The 21617-nt window shown below is 40.9% G+C and overlaps 1 protein-coding gene across 3 annotated transcripts; it reads right to left on the bottom strand.

The window, feature by feature from the left end:
- Positions 1 to 521: 521 nt before the first annotated feature.
- Positions 522 to 20567, bottom strand: atg2b (autophagy related 2B). 3 transcript variants are annotated; one of them, XM_058399332.1, is made up of 43 exons: positions 20435 to 20567; positions 18267 to 18655; positions 17935 to 18097; positions 17672 to 17824; positions 17251 to 17353; positions 16078 to 16240; positions 15720 to 15899; positions 15533 to 15629; positions 15243 to 15416; positions 14976 to 15130; positions 14758 to 14869; positions 14253 to 14496; positions 13783 to 13945; positions 13591 to 13683; positions 11731 to 11919; positions 11354 to 11627; positions 11055 to 11163; positions 10738 to 10945; positions 10493 to 10635; positions 10232 to 10389; positions 9898 to 10070; positions 9524 to 9674; positions 9181 to 9380; positions 9009 to 9089; positions 8787 to 8893; positions 8559 to 8651; positions 8397 to 8467; positions 8230 to 8306; positions 7308 to 7478; positions 7015 to 7147; positions 6710 to 6912; positions 6290 to 6519; positions 6024 to 6141; positions 5668 to 5859; positions 5112 to 5213; positions 4867 to 4945; positions 4543 to 4729; positions 4344 to 4413; positions 3693 to 3775; positions 3477 to 3598; positions 3145 to 3299; positions 2898 to 3047; positions 522 to 2787 (listed from the first exon to the last, which is right to left on the bottom strand). In XM_058399332.1, exons 2-43 carry the CDS (start codon positions 18426 to 18428, stop codon positions 2557 to 2559), a joined length of 6222 nt encoding a protein of 2073 aa, XP_058255315.1. In that variant the 5' UTR covers positions 18429 to 18655; positions 20435 to 20567; the 3' UTR covers positions 522 to 2556. The 3 variants fall into 3 exon arrangements, with proteins under 3 accessions (XP_058255315.1, XP_058255316.1, XP_058255317.1); XM_058399333.1 differs by having other exon boundaries at positions 14976 to 15127; XM_058399334.1 differs by having other exon boundaries at positions 15243 to 15413.
- Positions 20568 to 21617: the final 1050 nt, after the last annotated feature.

Genomic DNA, 21617 nt, shown 5'->3' with positions numbered 1-21617 from the left:
CTATCAGAACCAGCATTAACTTCTTCAGCAGTTTGAGCAACAGTAGCTCGTCTGTTGGATCGGATCACACGGTCCAGCCTCCTCTCCCCACGTTCATCAGTGTGCCTTGGCCGCCCCATGACCCTGTCGCCGGTTCATCACTGTTCCTTCCTTGGACCACTTTTGATAGATACTGACCACTGCAGACCGGGAACACCCCACAAGAGCAGCAGTTTTGGAGATGCACTGGTCCAGTCATCTAGCCATCACAATTTGGCCCTTGTCAAACTCACTCAAATCCTTACTCTTGTCCATTTTTCCTGCTTCTAACACATCAACTTTGAGGACAAAATGTTCACCTGCTGCCTAATATATCCCACCCACTAACAGGTGCCATGATGAGGAGATAATCAGTCTTATTCACTTTACCTCTCAGTGCTCATAATGTTATGCCTGTCAGTGTATATGTATATATATGCATGTGAGCCATTCATACAGCTTCTACAGCTAACATTACAGCAACATGCAATTAAAGAAACTGCTGGACATTAAACAGTTTATTATAGATAACACATGCCTTCATGTAAACTGCGCAAATTAATTTTTACATATATGTACAAACAAAAGTGGAAACAAAGGAAGGTGGGAAGTCAGTTTCTCTCGGCTGTAAAGCAAATCTTTTACAGGTATCAGTTTCCCAAATATCATACCCGAGAGCATTTATATAATGCACAGCTACACAATCTATACACACATATTCACATTTGATATGCATAAGGATGAACATGTTGTATTTGTTTCATTGCTTACAGTGATGGCATTTTGTATGTGCAAAAGCTCCACAGAATGGCTCTGCACTAGCCTTAAATGTTATTTCATTAAGACTTGTTTTATGATACAGACGCTATGGAATGTCACAAAAGCAAACACACATTAAGCAGCTAACCAAAAACACCATCTTCTTTGGAGATAAAGATGAGCTAAATGTGCTTATGACAAATGCGTAATACATGACTTTAGTTTTCTTACAGCAGGTGGAAATTGACAGATTTTAGGCAAACTCTCTTATTACAAATCTTTAACAATTTATCAAGTAGTCTTACAGCAGGAACAAGTACATGGGAATAGGACTCATCAAATGACAAATCAGGTTTGAAAAAAACAAAAAACATTGTCCATTTTATTTAGATTTTCCCTTATTTTCATTCTGTGCTTTAAAGAAATAATGGCAATTAACTATTCTAACCGTCTTTTGGGCAGAAAGTCAAAACCTACCCTACTATATCCCTTTTTAAAGTCAGTATTAAGTCAGGAAATCAAATTAATTAACATTATAATCCTATAAAGGCACTACAAGTCTTTCGGGCAATATTCAGTCACATCATGCTCCTTAAGAGACCCGTATTCACAAAACTATGATGATGATAATGGCTAACACCACTGAGTGAAATAGAATTTTTAAAAGTTGAGATTAATCATAGTTACTATTGCTTAGCCACAAAATAAGAATATAATTATGTTTTGCTATTAAATAATTTTAGGTATTAATAGGTATTAAACATATAAATAAAAAAATCTTTGATGGATAAAAAAAAACCCAAAAAAAACAGACATTTGGGAAAAGAACACCATCACTATTTATTGTATTTCTAATTGTGGCTCAGCAATATAAAATGATATGACTTTTTTAATTACAACCATAAAAAAGATGTTGATCATATGATTAATCTCACCTTTTTCAAACTTTCTCACTACTTCCTTCCTCGTCTTTCCTTCGGAACAATATTGCTGCATGTGTTGCCTGCCATTGTGTTTAATGTTGGATCAGTTTGAGTCACTTAGAAAATCTCGTTGCATTAAAAATGTGGGTTTTTAATGCAACTCACAGCCCATAACTTACTGCATAAAAGTAACACACTCAAACTAAGTACCTGCTAAAACCAGGTACTGTTCACTTCTTTAGTAACACTAAACTTTATTTCACATGAACCTTACCAGATTTGGCTGACACCAATGATTTTCAGCCAAGCTCATGATGAATGTGGAGATGGACAGACACAAAGCTGAATGAATTCCAGACAAAAGTTGCATTATAACATCACATCTGTGTCAGGTTTCAGTACCACATATAAAAGTAGGCCAAATCAGAACTGAAAATAGCATGGACATTGGTGGGGCAAGACGAGCCAGTTTATAGACTCTCACAAAACTGATTAATCAAGTTAATCTACTCCAGTAAAGAAAACAATGCATGTCTCCAGTGCTGCAGCCTTTAAAGTCATTAAATATCAGGGACCAGCGCTGCTTACAAAGAAAAGGTAAATCCTGTTAATCCAGTTATCCTTTAACAGCTGATGTGAAGCTATGGTTTTACTGCCATGGTCTCTGTAGAGTACGTCTACCAGTAAGACATTACCATGGTCTTAAATAAAACGCTAAGCAGCTAAATTTGGACACAAGATACCAACAGACCAGTTAGCCTACCCGATTCTATCAAAAGAGACTGTAGTGTTGCCTTAGCTATAACACCATGTTTGGCACCACCATCAGCCTTAGACAGAAAGAACACAAGATCCATTACTCTTCTCCCAGACGCCATTTCTGGGATTCCTCCTGGCGAGCATCTGGGTGAATCTGGTTCCTCATGCCTCCCAGCACATTGGAAGTGGCTTCTGTAGCAACAATTAGAGGTTTAACAACAGCAGGGGGGAGCTGGCGTAAGACTCCTCCCACTGCACCGGTCATTCCCCTCTGCTCATGCTCACGGGTGGCTGTATCATAAATCGTTAAAGCCGTGTCTGTGATGCCCTTCAGGAGTACACAAAACACTGTGTCATTCAGAGTACATTTAAGCCATGGAATAAATATTTTTGACCAGGATCAGTTAACGATCTGTAAAAGGCAGGGCAGCTACATACCTCTTTCACTACACTGTATGCCTTGGCCACACCTTCTCGGAGGTCCACAGGCTGGTGCGCCAGTCGAAAATGTGAGTATCGTTTGATCTTTTTGCACTCTCTCTCATCTATCACTGGAGACACCATATCATATGCCGTTTCTGCAGCTGCCTATAACAAACAAAGTTAGTTTCATGGTCAAAATTTTTGCACTTTTTACTTTTAACTACCAAAATAAAACAAGAGTGAGAAGTGTGAGGGACTTTACCTGGATAGTTCGCACCATGCGATTGGTAAGCTCCAGGGCTGCCATTGCAGTGGAGGTCCCAAATGAGGCAGTGCCTCGCTGAAATCCTCGAACTATTCGTCCATCCTTCCGATATTGCTCTATAGGCAGCCACACTAGATCCCTAATGCCCTGGACTAAACATCAGTCAGAAGAAGAAAGAGGGTTTATTAAATTATAGACACATAAATCCTACAATTAGATCTCCTCCTATTATATATAACTATGACTTTATATCATGATTATTACACTGCTACATTAAAAAAATGAATGAGGTGTGTGAAAATGTGTGAGACAGAAATGAATGCACTCACCAAGTTGTACCAAGGAGTGTATGGGCCCCACTCCACCAAGCAGTCCAGGCAACTGGTTCTTCTTAATATCATTGAGCCATTCATTAATGGCGTAAGAAAAGAGCTTATCTACACCCAAAAGTCTGCAGAGAAAGTAAGCAGGTCTCGTTCAGACTGTCTTATCAAATAGCCTTATTCAATGAATATTAACTTGAATAGTATATTATGTGTACGCACCCTTGTCTGTAGCAGAGTCTCCGCAGTTTGAGCTCAGAGCAGTTTAGTTGGGTCAGTCCAATTACTATGCCAGCAAAAGTACCCTAAAAAATAAAAAAAAACTTTATCTAACATATGACTAATTTTCCTTAGAGCTAGACAGAGGTGACAAATGAAATAAAACAAAAAAATGTGGCTTTGTTATGCTGTTGGAGGCTCGATTTCAATCCACGTGTCCCCTCAGAGGGAAAAAATCTCTGCAAATCAATACAAAGTTCCATCGGATCATTTTTATCCTATAATAAAACATTCTTATCGTGATGGGAGTGGCATCACTGAATACTCTGATGAGCATGCAAATCTACCACTAAGGCCATTGCCATATTTTACAGTTGATCAAAAGACCATCTGAGGGTATATATTTTGGAAGAATGGTGTTGTAAAATCTACGGAAAGGTGCACTGAATCTGTCCTGGTTGATTGTCCATGGCAGAGGATACTTACTAAGACATCTGTTTAGTTTTTAATTGTCAGTTTAGTTGTCATTTATCCATTAGTGTCTTAAAAGAGCCTACAAATGCTCTATATAAGTAAAATCATACAGCCAGGTGAACTATCAACTAAAGGAATTTCATAATAAAGTGATACAAGTGGTTGAAATAGAAAGCATACCTGCTCCATGGCCATGTGCTTCCCATGATAATCTAGTCGGATTGGCACCTCAGAAGTAAACCTGAACTCTCTGAAAAAGAAAAGCATAAACTAACGTAGATTATCATCACCAAGCTCTGGGTATTAAAATGACTGCAAGAAAAATAAGATAAGAACAGAAAAAAAATAAGAACAGAAGCATACACACACAGACACACACCTAAAGAAAATAGGCTGGTCGGTATAAGATGTGGTGGAAGTCTCATGCTCAAGGCCATTCTGACTGGTGGAGGTTTGGGTAGGCACAGAGATGATTGGTGCAGAGCCCTGACCTGCTGCTCCACCAGATTTAGCAAATGTGCATGCTACCTCTGGGCCAGAAGGCTTTCTCATGGATACACACAATGCTACAGGAAGAACAAAGTATATATGAAGAACATTACTATAGTAGAAAACAAATCATAGTGTTTAAATAATAGTGTTTAACAATAATTCCCTCTAACACAGAGATCAATAAATTCATATTATGCATATTGAGACCTACCCTCCTGTTCTGGTGGGGAGAAGAGCTCTACCTCTGTAGCCAGACAGGTAAAGAAATCCTTCAGAAAGAACAAAGCATCCTGCAAAAATAATACACCAGCAATCTGCTGTTAGTTCACAAAACACACCGATGAGTTATATGTACTGGTGTAACAGGTAAAAGTAACATGTTTCAGATCCTGTGAGAGTTCATAATGATGTGTTTCAGTGGGTGAAAAAGGTCATTTTTATTTTTTGAGTTTGCACCTGGTCAATGTTGAGACGAAGTGGCATAAGGGAAACACGCAGGCAGCACTCTTGTGGAGCCTGACCTGCCTCTGGACGCATGTGCAACACTCTGACTGTTAGCTGCAACACAACAACACACTCATGAAAACCATGACTATCAAATGAACAATGTAAAACTATTGCATGCACAAAAAGTTTCAAAACACAGCAATGCAGGTTATAAAGACTAAGCTGGGCTGTTTATTTATGTACAGTATATCTTAGAAATTCTCTCAAGGGTAATCATTTGATGCAGTTAAAAGCTCTTGCTTGGCTCATTCATTTATACTGCCGTATAGGTCATAGGAAAAAAAAAGCAATACAAATCTGTTAAGTCACTTTATGAACAGTTTGCACTCAAGGAAGTACAGAATTGAACATGTGACCCATCCCATGTCTCATACTCTATGATCTTTGCCTGTGTGTTGCCTGTATATGTACAGTATGTGTTTATAATTGTATGCTGTGGCCAAGGAAAAAAATCCATGAGGAGACAGTGTTGTACATATTATCTTAATCTCTAAATGTTAATCACCATGTTGGAGTGAGCTTTCCTGGGCATCTCTTTGCTGGAGTACAGATAAAGAAACTTGTTCATCATGGAGGAGGCCAGTCTGTCTCGAATCTCCAGGTCCTGCACTGAGAACACCTGTCTGGATACAGGCTGTTCAGACACTGTACTTGTCTCGGGGCCAGTCAGAGGGTAGACTTCATGTTGGAACCGTACCTGAGACGCATGCAAAGTACTCTACTGTGGTAAGCTTATTAATACTATTAAAGGCTGTTATTTGTTATTTACTCTCGAGTCATTTACATCTTGACAAAGCACTAAGAAAATGAAAGGAATTCTTGATTCAAAGCGTCTTGTCATGTCAGATTTAAATAACTGACCTTGCTGAGTTGGATCTCCATCAACACATCTGGATTCCTGCCCCAACCCCCCCCAGAGCGGGAGCCACTTCGAGCATGTCTTACTGGTGTTTGTGAGGGGGAGCTATGAGGAGTAGACCTAAACATACACAGAAACACCACAGCATACTTTCTGAACTACCCTTACAAACTTAGCATTTCAAGTGTTTTTTGTGTCCACAACTTATAAATAACACAAGTTACACTCACTGATGCCATGAAAGAAGCTGCAAGACCCACACCCTTACCCTCGACTGCGGGCCGGAGAGGATGAGAGGACTCCGCTGCCAAAGTCCTTTCCTCCATAAAGGTGCCAGATCACAGAAATCTCCTTAACCAGGTACCTGACCTCAGGCACAGGGAAGTTCATTGGGCCCCTGCTAGAAGTGCTGCCCTCTAGGGGCTCACTAAAATGGTTGTCCAGCACCAAAATGGGCTCGGGGGTCAGCTTCTTCACCACTGGCTCTTCATCCCTTCCCTGATATAGAAGGCAAGCCACATACACTCAAATATACCATAAATTTATAATGTGATTGCCTTGAGTGGTGCAACAGAAGACCAAATTCGGTCTACCAAGCTGCCTAAGCATATAATTTAATGGAATATACCGTATTCATCAAACAAACATTTACTTTCTTGTATATGTGTTAGATCGTAGCTTATCTCACCGATGCTCTAAACCCTGGAGTGTCCAGAATGCAGAAGTCATCAGAGTCATGGTGTGTGCTAGGGCCAGGGGGTGAGATGAGGGGTGAATGCAGTATGGGGTAGGCTTGGCAAGGATCCTGGCCCACAGTGCCACTCTCATCAGGGAAGAGGAAGAGATCAGAAAGTGGTGGGTCTTGATCACTTGTTTGATCCACATGTACACCTACAGAGAGGAGAACCCAATGGTCTTATATTGTACAGATTAGACAGAGAAACTCCACTGGCTCTAGGTAAAGTTACACAGAGATTAGAGGGTGCTCCTAACCATTGGGCTGCAAGGTGTGACTCTGCAGGGAGTCGGTTTCCTCCATGGCATCACTCATCAGATCTTGCAGCATCTGCTGCTCAGCATCAGGAAGCAGGGGACCATGTGACTGGGGCTTGCTCAGTAAGTCCATCTGCATACGGAAAAAATGACTGTTAAGTCAAGCAAAGCTAAAAACAGTAAATGTCCCATACTTTATTGATTCAACCCACATATACAAGGGTTTGGGTATCTATATTAAGCCAAATTTGACCTCAGACTGTGCCTTATATAATACCGATCATGATTATGACCTTTGCTCTTTGTTTTGTGCTGCCAGCCTTGCTCTCCAGCCTGGATGGGGGAAGCAGGTCTCCATAGCTGGCAATGTACTGGATGAGATTCATGAGTGCAGCACAAGAGTCCGAGCAGGTCCGAATGTGAATGACATCGCTTGAGCAGCGCAACTCAAACCTCGGTTCTGTCTAACTCACAAAGAGAGTGAGCGAGCATTTAGGCAATATGGAAACACAAAAGTGCAATAGTAAAATGCAAGTGTAATTGTACATTATACAACAGTACAAACAAAAACAAATCTATTCTCTTCTTAACTGTTTAGTTTTGCTTTTGGATATTAGCTAATACCCAATACTGATTTGTGAAAGAGGACTGCATAATAACTGAGCCATCTGTCTGCAAATTATGCAAAAAAAAAAAAATCCCTGACTGGCAGCTTGTTGCAATTTGTGACTGATGCTAACATGCTACCAGATTGAAGTGGCTAATTAATCCATATCCAGCATATCAGGCCCATTTGGTACATTTATAATTAACACATTTCACAGATCTACTTTAATTCCAGACTCATTTTTGATTAACTTAATCATCTCACATTTAAAACGTTCTGATTTACCGAAAAACCCAAGCTAAGTTCAGTAAGGCCAAGTTCATATGCAGAGTTCAGACCGTTTAAATCAAACCCTGTTGCATTTGCCCTCTAACTGCTATATGCTTGGAAAACAAGAACACAACAACTATACTCAAACTAAAATGATCAGCCAACCCAAATGCAGGATGGGAAAAAAACATATAGAGCTGATGTGTTACTGAAAAGTGATGTAGACAGTTGGAGCAAAGTATCAATCAATCAATCAATCAATAAATACTGTATATGGTACATGAAGGCTATTTTTTTATGCATTTCACTGTGTTTCTGTAGTGCAAGAAATTTCTTACTCTCTCCCCATCTGTGCCAGGTTTGACTGCTGTGATCCTGAGCTCTAAAGTTCCCATGTCTACCACCTGCACATAGTCTGGATAAAAAGACAATCACTTCTCACATCATAACAAAGAGTATTTTCTGGTCTCTCTCTTGGTTTAAACACAGAGCTACTACTACTCACCTCGGGCCAGGTTGACAGACACGGCATTACTTTTGTCGGAAAGAAACAGTGCTGCTTCATCGAGAATGATTCTACAAGACCAAATAAAGACATTAGCAATCAATGATATAAGTGTTTGGTAATTCAGATCAGGTCTTTAAGCTGAATACACAGATATCCTACCGGAGACAGGAGGAGGAATGGTCCAAAGACACACTGCTAGAGATACTAAAGGTCTCCACTGTGAGCAGAGACCTCACAGGTAGATACAATGGCCTGGTGAGATCCAAAAGGGGACGGGTCAGGTTTTACTAATACTGCTAATGCTCATTATTACACACAGCAAAAAAAAAATCTTCACACATAACACATAGCATTACAACGACCATCAATCACATAAAAACACTTCACCTGTAATCCAGGGAGCAGCTCCACAGATGTAGGTGGAGGGTCGTAAGATAGGATGGAGGTGTATAGCCAAGTACAGGCTCATCAGACACGTTTAGAAAGTCTACTATCTACAGATAAAGTCAATATTTATTCATCATGCCAGTAAGCAACATCTGCTCTCTATTAACAATGAACTATTATAAATTCATAACTAAATGTTTATTTGTATAATGGAGCCATTACCTGGTCATACCAACCCAGACTAGGGGGCACAACTCTGTGCTGAAATGTGGCTGCTTTGACTCCAACAGCAAGCAAAAACTCCTGAAAATAACCTTAGATATTAATCGAAAACTGACCGCAAAACAGCAAAAATATTAAGAGAAAATACACAGACAAAAAAAATATCATTTACCTTTACATTGCGCTCAACACTCTGAGAAGAAATCTTGAGGGCGAGTGAGAGCATACTCTGAGGCTCCACGCTCAGTCCTTCTGAGGGAGATGCTCTTTCTGTCGCAGACTCACATACATACAACACAGGCTCCAACCAGTGAGGCCGTGTCCTGCAGGGCAACTTTACATCCCACGCAGGGACATCTCCTTCTACTGTGCCTGACAAGCATCACACACACATAAAAAACTTAATATATGGCTCTCGTCTTTGCAAGTCAGCCTTGCAACAGACAAGGTTCACTCCATAAAATGTACAATAAAATCTGCTAAAAGAGCAATGTGATATCTGTCTGCACACCAACCTTGGTGATAAAGGGAGATTGCAGAGGTATGGAAACAGACATAATGCTGGTCTTTATAACCCTCGTACTGTGTTACACCAAAAACTACTCCATTCTTCACCTCCATCCAGAACTCCCCATGTTTGTTCTTCATCACACTTTTATCCGATTGCTGGTCAAGCACAATATACAAAGACGATTACTCTCCAGACTATACACATTCTTCATTATTAATATCAAATAGAACAAGTTCACTGGTGTATAGACTGTCATCTGAATGCACTACATAGCTAACTAAATAATAAGATCAATCCATGTACTTAGAAAGTAGGTGCATCTAACAAAGAAGCTCCTAAGAATGCATTACTCATCAAAATCAGTTAATCAGTCTGTACCTTAGCCTCTGTATGCAGTGCTATAAGACAGTGATTGACAGATAGCAGAACAGAGAACAGGCTCTGAGAGTTCTTAGACTGCATCTTATTCTTCCTTTTCTTCATGTTCCTAAAGCCCAGCTCAGCTGGAGTGTAGTATGGTAGAGTCTCCTCTTCTGAACCACTTTCTTCTTCTAAGAACAAACAGAATATCATAGACTGAGAACTCATACAGCAAAACTGTGAAATCCACCATGAGAAACAGTAATGTTTGACTGTAAGTAGCATCACATTTGATGGGATGGAATGAATGAAATAAAACTGTACAATAATGTAGCAGGGAAACAGAGCTTACCCTCAGGGCCAAGAGATCTGAACTGACTGAAGCTATCCTTGCTGTAGGTGCTAATAAGTTGGCTGGCTACAGAAAGACCACCCCCATACGGCATGTTCTCCACTGTCTCCACAGGTGATGGGGCTGTGGGCTCCCATAACAGCAGGTCATTATTAATCCTGGCAAACAAAACAGCTTTACTTTCACAAACACACCAGTTTCACAAACATTACCAGGAACCGGTAATGTATGGAGTGTTCAAAATATTTTATATTTGAGTACCTGTTGTGTAGTTTCTCATAAAAGGATTTATTAGGTAATGATATTTGCACATTGGGGAATGACAGTTCAAGAATGTAACGAGAGTTGCTCATGGTTTTCTCCTGGAATTCTGTCATTTCCACTACATCTCCTGGAATAACCATCTGACAAGAACACAAATCCACAGCAATTAAAGGATCCCATGTTAGAGCAATACAAAAATATTTATACACATATAATCTTGTATTATTCCTTTTTTCACTCACTTCTTCATTCTCATACATGACACGTCTTGAGGAAAAGGGGGATGGCTCAGGTTTACCAAAATCACACACATCCTTCAAAGAGTGAGCAGCTCCTTCCTCCTCTTCCTCTTCCTCCTGCGAATGACCTTCAGCACCTTCCTCCTCCTCTTCAGTTGTAACCCGCTCCAATATGGAGTGCACAACCATGGGGTTCATCTTCAGGACCACTCTATAGAATTAAAAACAGGGAGTGTGTCCTAATTTATAAGCACATGACACTTGACCCAAAAGTTCTGTAGAAGGGCTTCTTTGCTTAAGACATGTCTGAAGTACTATACCTAGGCCAGTCAAATTTGCCACTGTCCGAAGAGGTCATGTTCTCCTCCATAGTATGTGACACACGTAAAAACCTGGATGCAGAGTGATCTTTGTCATGCTGGAATGTACCTGAGATTTTGAAAAATTGCATTGTTAAAGTTGTTTAAATATTCAACATTTGCCTGTGAAAACAGATATAGTGTATGAGCATTTATCAAGTCCTACAAATGAAATATCTCTTAGCTTGAATATATGAGAATGGTTAAAATAAGATGTTGTGAAATGGATTGGGGAATTGAATTCATTTCTGAGATCTTACCACTGAGCTCCTTGAAGGTAAGTTCTATCTTGGTTTGCTCAGGTGAACTATTTCCACTGAATTCAGTTTTGAGCTCCAAGTCTTCCAGTTCTAAACGCAACACCTCCTTTTGCAGGGATTTTTTAAACCAAGGGCCCCTCTCCTGGTCTGAGCGCAGGTCTGGGATGGGGAACCGTACCACTAGCACAAGCTGAGGAGCAATCACAGACACTGCCACCAAACAGTGTGCTGGACTGCGGCTATCTTCCAGAAAGACCTCTGCAAAAGCCTTGTGCTGGAGGGAACAAAAACATACACTGAACATTACACAAGTTCGAATAAAAGTAATACAAATACACTGATTAAAGAAAGAAAAGAGTGATTAAAGATGCCCTTACTAGGCTAACATGCTTGTTATAGGATGTGTACATGTGAGAGGCCATGGTTTCAGTGGTGGCCAGTTTCTGTGGCTGAAGTAGGGAGTGGAGGCGGTCCACGATGCTGATGTCACACTCTGAGCAAGCCTTACCCAGCTCCACCTGAAACTCTGCTTTACGAGGCATGGCACTCAGACGCACCTGCCCACCCTTTGAGGTGTGATACGAAAGAAGAGAAGAGAGGAGAATGAGTGCACATGTATATATGGTGAGATGATTACTACTGCATGTCATAAGCCTGTACATCATACTAGTATATTTTAAAGTGGGACAACATTGTATATATATATATATATATATATATATATATATATATATATATATATATATATATATATATATATATATATATATATATATATATACACATATATATACATACACACTATATTGCCAAAAGTATTCGCTCACCTGCCTTGACTTGCATGTGAACTTAAGTGACATCCCATTCCTAATCCATAGGGTTCAATATGACGTCGGTCCACCCTTTGCAGCTATAACAGCTTCAACTCTTCTGGGAAGGCTGTCCACAAGGTTTAGGAGTGTGTTTGTGGGAATTTTTGACCATTCTTCCAGAAGCGCATTTGTGAGGTCACACACTGATGTTGGACGAGAAGGCCTGGCTCTCAGTCTCCGCTCTAATTCATCCCAAAGGTGTTCTATCGGGTTGAGGTCAGGACTCTGTGCAGGCCAGTCAAGTTCATCCACACCAGACTCTGTCATCCATGTCTTTATGGACCTTGCTTTGTGCACTGGTGCACAGTCATGTTGGAACAGGAAGAGGCCAGCTCCAAACTGTTCCCACAAAGTTGGGAGCATGGAATTGTCCAAAATGTCTTGGTATGCTGAAGCATTCAGAGTTCCTTTCACTGGAACTAAGGGGCCAAGCCCAGCTCCTGAAAAACAACCCCACACCATAATCCCCCCTCCACCAAACTTTACACTTGGCACAATGCAGTCAGACAAGTACCGTTCTCCTGGCAACCGCCAAACCCAGACTCGTCCATCAGATTGCCAGATGGAGAAGCGCGATTCGTCACTCTAGAGAACGTGTCTCCACTGCTCTAGAGTCCAGTGACGGCGTGCTTTACACCACTGCATCCGACGCTTTGCGTTGCACTTGGTGATGTATGGCTTGGATGCAGCTGCTCGGCCATGGAAACCCATTCCATGAAGCTCTCTGCGCACTGTTCTTGAGCTAATCTGAAGGCCACATGAAGTTTGGAGGTCTGTAGCGATTGACTCTGCAGAAAGTTGGCGACCTCTTCACACTATGCGCCTCAGCATCCTCAGATGCCCTCAGAGAGGGCAGTGGTGGCTCAAGTGGTTAAGGCTCTTAGTCGTTGACCGGAAGATCAGGGGTTCAAGCCCCAGCACCGCCAAGTTGCCACTGTTGGGCCCTTGAGCAAGGCCCTTAACCCTCTCTGCTCCAGGGGCGCCGTATCATGGCTGACCCTGCGCTCTGACCCCAACCTCCAAGGATGGGATATGCGAAGAAAGAATTTCACTGTGCTGTAATGTATATGTGACAAATAAAGGCTGTTTCATTTCGTTTCATCCGCTGACCCTGCTCAACCCGGCTGAGTTGCATTCTTTCACATGCATGCCTAGGTTTGATTTTATACACCTGTGGCCATGGAAGTGATTGGAACACCTGATTCTGATTATTTGGATGGGTGAGCGAATACTTTTGGCAATATATATATATATATATATATATATATATATATATATATATATATATATATATATATATATATATATATATATAGTTGCAGGTTCATGCCATTACGCATGTCACATTACATGTCACATGCTTACCTGTGGACCTCTACGTTCTGTCAACTTGTAGAACAAATGCAGACAGCTTTGGGCAGGAGAATCACAGCTGGTAGCATCATCGAATGTTAAGAGCTGGTGTTTTAAAAACAGTAAAAAAAATTATTCTTATTCACTCACTGGCCAACAAATACAGAGTAGATTTTAAACTTAGGTAGAGGAAAAGTAGGGCACCTCTGTGTACTGCACTCCACTCTGCACAGTGCTACTGTGATTCTCTGTAGGGTAAAGGCATTCCAGGAACTCCATTCTCCTCAGTGACAGATCTGTGCTGAGACTGCGCAGACTGGAGCCCTGGCAGTGTTCATATGTCACCTTTAACTCCTGACCAATAAACCTGAGAAGAAAGACAAGTATTACAGGTGCATGGTATAGGAAAGTTTGTTAAAGTTTATAATAAAAAAAAGAGTATAGAATAGTGACATATCAGTGAAGCTTAATTACTATTTAAAAATAATGCCATTTAGCTGCATTTGATTTAACCATTTAAAAGACTTCAATGTTGAATATTCATCATGAATATGTAAACAATACTAACAAAAATTTAGAATTTAAATAGTTCAGACAATCCTGTGGCACAGTGTCATCACCAACAATGCTGTATACTGTAAAATTAAAAAGAATGAACAGCATATAAAGCCCACCTGAGATGGTCATGTGGGCAGGCCTGGTCAAAAATAGCACGTGCTTGGAGGAACCCTCTTAGATGTAGCTGATCATTAGCCATCATGTGGAAAAAGGCAGAGGCCATTGGTGCAAGAGAGCTGAGAGTTGAGTCTGGGGGTGGGAGAGGATCGATGTGCAGCACAGACAGGCAGAGATTGCCTACTGTTAGCCTGAAAACCAGCTCAGGCCTGGACTCATCACAGTGGCCTTTAGACGAATGAGCTAGAAATGAGGAAAGCAACTAATTCAATTTGTGATCATTATTAAACCTTTTTTTACACTATAAATTCCCAATGTAAGAATGTGTGAATAAACAGCAGTAGATATGACGTGCCAAAAAGAAGTTTCACATTGTTGAATGTTTTTTTTTTTTTTTTTTTTGTTTTAAAGATGATGATCCTCTTGAAATGGTATATTGTGCAAAAATCCTATTACACAAAAGCAGCACCAGTGCTTCGATCATTTGCTGTCTAGAAGACTTACAGGTCTGTCTGGGCAGGTTATGTGGGCACTGAGGGTCTCTAGAGAACAATGGTGTTTCCTGACTTTGTTTCTCTTTTTGTTTAGGCATATCCAGGTACTCATCCCACACAGTCTGAAAGACATTCCAAAACATTCAACACAACCGATTATGTTATATTTATGCTCTGTTATTTTACTTAGGAATGAGCTCATTATTCTGTTTAAAGTGGATGACTCACAGCTGCATTTCCAGAGGGTGACTCCCCCAGAGAGGTGGAGTAGTTACTGTTAAGCGACAGATCCAGGTCTACAGTGGGTGGGTCTCCAAGAGGGGGCAGTGATGATAGGCTGTGTGACATGTCCATGTCAGCCATGGAGAAAAACACATCTTCTGCTTAAATGATAGAAAGAATATACCAGCAACCAGTAAATACCAGTAAATAGCATGCAGAAATATTGCAATTGATAGAAATATTCACTATGCAGAAATATTTTACTTGGCTCACCTCTGCTTGATACTGTCCTGGTGGTCTGGCTTTCAAACAAGTCCTGTTCAGCACCAGCAGTCATTGGCTCCTTTTTTAAGCAGCGGTTAAGCTCCATGTGGAGACGGTACTCATCTTCCTGCTGCATGGGACGGCTCTTTCTGTCCTTAGTCAAGCCAGACCATTTCTGCGCTGCTAGACAAACATACCCAAACAGACATTCAGCCAAGCTGAAGGAAACTCTAAAACTGAAGTAGATCTAATGTGGTTTGTGTGTGCACTTTAAAAATTCACAATCCTTGAAGGCATACCTGAGCTAGAGAAGACTCCAAACATATCCAGTAGCAGGTGGACTTGCCGTGGTGAAAGCAGCATGATCAGCGAATCAATCTGCCCATCAATGTCCAGCTGAGAAAAAGCCAAATGAAAGTGTACTGATCAAAAACAAGTTTTTAATACAGAAAATAAACTATTTGATATTACTGCAGGGTTCCACACCTTGGCTCCTGGCATGGCTTCATTCTGCTTCAGGACCAGGGACAGCTCCAGTTTGCCACTTAGGCAGCCCACCTGCACAGGTTCAAAAGGTGTGCTGGCACATACAGGCTCTGTAAACTGTGGGTGAGGCTCGCAGATAATTTTTGGATTCCAGCTAGGGGATAGCTTAGGTTCGGTTTCCTGTAAATTCAAGAAAAACAGACAGACATATAAAGACATGAACACACCCAAAAGCTATGATGACATTCGATAATTTGTAATAAATTAATAACAAAGTGTGATTTTATTATATTAATATCCAGTTAACATCTTCAATAAAAAAAGTGTATGTGTATAATCAGTGTCAGAATAAACTCACCGACTGAGTGGGGGAAGATTTGACACTGGCACGCGATATCTCGGAAAACTCATCCCAGAAAACATTTGCACCTTCCAGTGTCAAGTTTTTGTGCGCAAATGTGGTGGGCTGGTGAATGTTTACACTTGAGCCCTCTTCAGCAGCTTCATCACAGTAAACCATCCTAAGTAGACCACAGCACATATCATTATTTGGTGGGATACTTCAAATCAGCATACTTGGGTATTCAAGGTATTCAGAGACTGACAATGGAACACTAACAATGAAAGATTACATGATTTATTTTGAATAATAAAGCAGATTTAGGGTCATTTGACCCCGTCTTACCATTCCTCTCTCATTTAAATGTCATCTACCTGATGTTTTGCCTGTGCTATCATCCTGGATGTACATCATTTGTTATTAAATCTTTTGGCTCTGCTTATGTGTATCACAACCCTTATTGTGTGTTATACCACAGCATGTTTGAGCGTTCAAATCTGACTGTTCAAGGCATTTGCATTATTTTCATATAACAGCATTACAGTAATTCAGACTGTAACATGCACGTTAATGCTTAATGTAAATGATCTCGTTCTAATAGGTTAACTGATTTTTTTTAAAAACATTAAGTATTGTTGCATAACAAAGTATAACATATAGTCACTGATGCAGTATGACATTTCTTAAAGATCAAGGAAAGAGTCTTGTGTAAGACTGTACACATTCAAAGAATCCCAGCTCAAGAAAGTCTTCTGAACAGAGGATTTTTCTCTTTCCAGTGTCAGCAAAAAACCCAAGACTTCAGCAGTTTCTGAAACACTCAAACTAACTTTACTGGCATCAACAACAAAGCCACTGGCAAAGTCCTTGTAAATAAAATTTCCCTTCCCCACACCCAAGCACTGATATTTGATGTGAACTTTTTACCTGCATCTACAAAATTTTATGCACAATGCTGCTGTCACATGAACGAGCAGCTGTACAGCTGTTCCTAATGAAGTGGGAGGTGCATGTATTTTATGCACTGTGCTGTTGGTTCAAGACTGACCTACATGACACAGCTGTTCCTAATAAAGTGAATGGTATGTGTATTTTATGCACTGTGCTGTTGGTTCAAGACTGACCTACATGACACAGCTGTTCTTAATAAAGAGGATGGTATGTGTTTATTATGCTGTCACTACGGTTTACCTTTTGATTCTGATTTCCAGAGCGACTCCTGTTTTGGAATTTTCTGGAACATGTTCAATCTTGAGAACCGTATCCAAAAATGTGACCTTGACTCTTCTCAAAACTAAAGAACAGAAAATGGACATTTTGACTCACTCAACGGCAGGCAAATAAAAAAGCTGCAGCAGTAACTGTCATCATGTTAATTATTTACTCAGACTTCCCCTGAAACATAACTAGTCAATAACTAGAGCTTTCAATATGAAGAAAAACAAAATGCGCAGACATAATCCATATCATTTTTATCATTGTTCTGTACATATGCTGAATCTAACTAGAAAGATTGGAAATCCAAAATAACAATATAAGGTCAATGTCGTATGACTGTGTTTTTTATTGAGAATGCATCTGCCGGAAATTAGTGACACATTTGGAGCAGTACCTGTCTCTATTGTCTCAGCAAACTTCTCTAGACCCTCCAATGGTTGGAAACTCTCTCCCAGATCATCGGTTAGTCTCTGACTCAGACATTCCTTCGCCAGCTGCATGCTGCTAGTCATGAAGCTAGACCAGTACATAGGCTCCATTCCAGATGCTAAACACAGACAGATCAGAAGATAATGATGTGATGCAAACACACACGAAAGCTTATATAAGCCTTCAATAATTACTTTTTTTTAACGATGAGCCAATCATGCCACTTACTCATGCGAGGCCTTGGCCTAAAAACCATTTCCAAGCCTTTGACTTCCAGTGCACAGTTGTCCTGAAGCAATGAGGCCCATGGTACAGTGAGGGAAATGGCTTGGATGAAGCCCTCAGTCACTTCAAATGGAGCATCCACTGACTCCAGTATCTCATTCAGTGACTGCAGGAATGTCACACAAGGTCATAAATCACAAGGTTATTTTGCATGTGTGTGTGTGTGTGTGTGTGTAATCATAATAATCAAAACTGCTGCTCTTATAACTCCCTGGATGCGGCAATAGAAACACTTGTCATGCATAATGGCCCATGATGGTCACACAGATACTTACCCATTTGTCCAGTGGCACTTGTGCAAGTGAACCTTTGCCTTGGTAGAGGTCCACACTAAGCTGGTCCAAACTCAGTTTTTCTTGGAGGAAATTGCCTAAGTACCGATGTAGCAGGTACCTGCAGGCCCGCTTTTTAATGGACTCTGAGAAAGGCCACGGCATTGTGTCTGTTTTGTGAACTCTGTGCCTGTGGAGGACCAAATAAGAACTTAAGCTAGGAGCGTACTTCCATAGAGAAGACGCAGAGATATTCTGCTTGATGCTGAGAGTGATGTTTGAGCAATCATTCTGTTGAACAGATACTGTGGTTTAATGCTGTCCTCCCATGTGAAGCAATGTGGCATGACAATCCCACATCAAATGGCAGAAACTATGTGAAGAAACAGCACCTAGGAAATGATAACAAAGGCACATGTTATTCTAATGGCATTCTGAAATCTAACATTTTCATATTATTTAAAACTACACAGCGAATTTATAATTTATTGATATGGAATCTGGAGCTGTTGGGTTGCCAAGTATCAAAGGTCCTACTACCTACCAAAGGTCCTACTACCTTGACTTGAAGAATTACAGAGCAAGGGTGGACAAAACACTTACCCAGAATAAAAAAACATCCCTATTGGCTTTCAAAAGAGGATTTTCATTTTGTGAAATAAACTGCAGAACAATGCTGCCGTATATAACTCTCTTGTCAGCCCAACACAACTCACACTCAGACATATGGATTAAAAATAAAGCCTAACCAGACTCCAATATCTTTCTGGCAACATGACAAGATAACACCACAAATCGTAGCTGACATGTTGCCCAATAACATGCTTGACTTTTTGCTGAAGGTTCAAACATGATATGCTTCAGAAACATTGTTTAAAAACAAGCCGATAAGGCTGCACAGGAACTTAGTTTTTCTCAGTACATATTAATGCTCTTAATTAAACAACCAGCTCATCATATGTTGCCATGGCATTATACACCAATCAGGCATAACATTATGAGCACTGCAAGGTGAAGTGAATAAGACTGAATATCTCCTCATCATGGCACCTGTTAGTGGGTGGGATATATTAGGCAGCAAGTGAACATTTTGTCCTCAAAGTTGATGTGTTAAAAGCAGGAAAAATGGGCAAGCGTAAGGATTTGAGCGAGTTTGATAAGGACCAAATTGTGATCTCTAGACGACTGGATCAGAGCATCTCCAAAACTGCAGCTCTTGTGGGGTGTTCCCGGTCTGCAGTGGTCAGTGTCTATCAAAAGTGGTCCAAGGAAGGAACAATGGTGAACTGGCGACAGGGTCATGGACGGCCAAGGCTCATTGATGCACATGGGGAGTGAAGGCTGGCCCGTGTGATCCGATCCAACAGACGAGCTACTGTTGCTCAAATTGCTGAAGAAGTTAATGCTGGGTCTGATAGAAAGGTGTCAGAATACACAGTGCATGACGGTCAAAAGGGGGGACCAAAAGGTGGTCATAATCTTATGCCTGATTAGTGTATTTACTATCACATTTACAGACTGAGGATTTGTTTGACAAATAGGTGCAACAGAAGGTCAACTATAACAGCAAATATATTCTTTGTGTCATTATATAATACCTGATATGTTGCTAAATGTTAATGGTTGTTACATTCGGCTTTGACATGTGGACATGCCTATGTCTGCGCTGTGCAAAGCTGCTTAGTGTCCAGCCTGAACAAACAGCTTTAGCACTCAGCTAGCAGCTCTGACACAAACCAAAACAAAAGCCAAGAGCCACCGGCGTCTGCGCACTTCTATAGACATGACAGGTAGCTGTCCTGCTAGCCAGCTAGGCTAAGCTAAGACAAGCCTTTTCCAATAATCATGGTACAATTAAGCATGTGGTACAATAAGTTAATATTTCACCTAACACGCTACAGAATTAGTGGCAGCCTGTTTTTTCCACACATTGCATCACCTACTCTAATTGCTGCCGCACTTGCCAACTTTAGCTGCCTAGCTATAGCAGGTTTAGCGAGAGCTAATGTTACAAAATAAAACCCCACTGGCGCAAAGGCTTAAACTGCTGGGCTCGAGTGGCATTGTGTGAATATAACATGCTGCATTCATCTTAACACTGAACAATATATATACACAACTGCCGTTAAAATACCGGACTAGATTTAGACACTAACAGCAGCATCACTCACCGTGTGTGTGGATGAAGCTAAAGGTGTTTACAAACACTTTCATGACTGTGCACTCTTCTCTTCAGCGTAATTCCTCTGCCGCACATTCACTACACACGTCCCGGTGTGTTCACACTACACCAATCTGCGCAGTCGACAGGACAGGCGCTGTCAAAGAAATTCGACAGAAATGAAGGTTACTTGGAGGTTGTAGTTTATTATACTGCAGCACGGCTGAGTTTTTCAATGTGGTTAATCATTATGTGAAAAATAACCCATAACAGACAATACTGTTAAAGATAATGCATGTGGAGGCGTAGGAGAGTTACAAAGTTTTATTTAATATTGTTAATTGCATTCATTTGAATGGCTTACGGTTAGTTTTTCCCTGTGGATTTTTTCCTCCCTGATTTAGTCAGGGAGAAATTTAGCTTCTTCTGAGAAAAGTGAAGTCAGCCGACCGCATTATTTTAAACTGTTGGTCATGTAACCTAGGGGAGGTGTAACACAGAGGAAACCGCTATCCACCAACTTCTGCATTTACATGCATGAGCCCACAGACATCTATGATTGACTAGTGGCTGTGCATTGCTAGTTTTGCTCTCTTGGACTCCTGGCCATGTTTTATACACTACATTATATATATATATATATATATACACACTATATTGCCAAAAGTATTGGCTCACCCATCCAAATAATCAGAATCAGGTGTTCCAATCACTTCCATGGCCATAGGTGTATAAAATCAAGCACCTAGGCATGCAGACTGTTTTTACAAACATTTGTGAAAGAATGGCTCGCTCTCAGGAGCTCAGTGAATTCCAGCGTGGAACTGTGATAGGATGCCACCTGTGCAACAAATCCAGTTGTGAAATTTCCTCGCTCCTAAATATTCCACAGTCAACTGTCAGCTGTATTATAAGAACGTGGAAGTGTTTGGGAACGACAGCAACTCAGCCACGAAGTGGTAGGCCACGTAAACTGACGGAGCGGGTCAGCGGATGCTGAGGCGCATAGTGCGAAGAGGTCGCCAACTTTCTGCAGAGTCAATCGCTACAGACCTCCAAACTTCATGTGGCCTTCAGATTAGCTCAAGAACAGTGCGCAGAGAGCTTTATGGAATGGGTTTCCATGGCCGAGCAGCTGCAGCCAAGCCATACATCACCAAGTGCAATGCAAAGCGTCGGATGCAGTGGTGTAA

This window comes from Hemibagrus wyckioides, linkage group LG09 (assembly GCF_019097595.1).
Source record: "Hemibagrus wyckioides isolate EC202008001 linkage group LG09, SWU_Hwy_1.0, whole genome shotgun sequence".
Lineage (NCBI taxonomy): Eukaryota > Metazoa > Chordata > Actinopteri > Siluriformes > Bagridae > Hemibagrus > Hemibagrus wyckioides.
Note: the sequence above shows the minus strand (reverse complement) of the source record. Positions and strands in the feature narration are given on the sequence as shown.

What these genes read in the sequence shown, in the direction of transcription:
- atg2b (XM_058399332.1), bottom strand. Translation starts at nt 18,428, where the DNA reads ATGCCGTGGCCTTTCTCAGAGTCCATTAAAAAGCGGGCCTGCAGGTAC. An exon ending in TCTCCGGCCCGCAGTCGAGG is followed by an intron (nt 6,142 to 6,289) that starts GTAAGGGTGTGG and finishes GTGTATGTTTAG; the next exon opens with GTCTACTCCTCATAGCTCCC. An exon ending in TGGAGATCCAACTCAGCAAG is followed by an intron (nt 5,860 to 6,023) that starts GTCAGTTATTTA and finishes CATGCGTCTCAG; the next exon opens with GTACGGTTCCAACATGAAGT.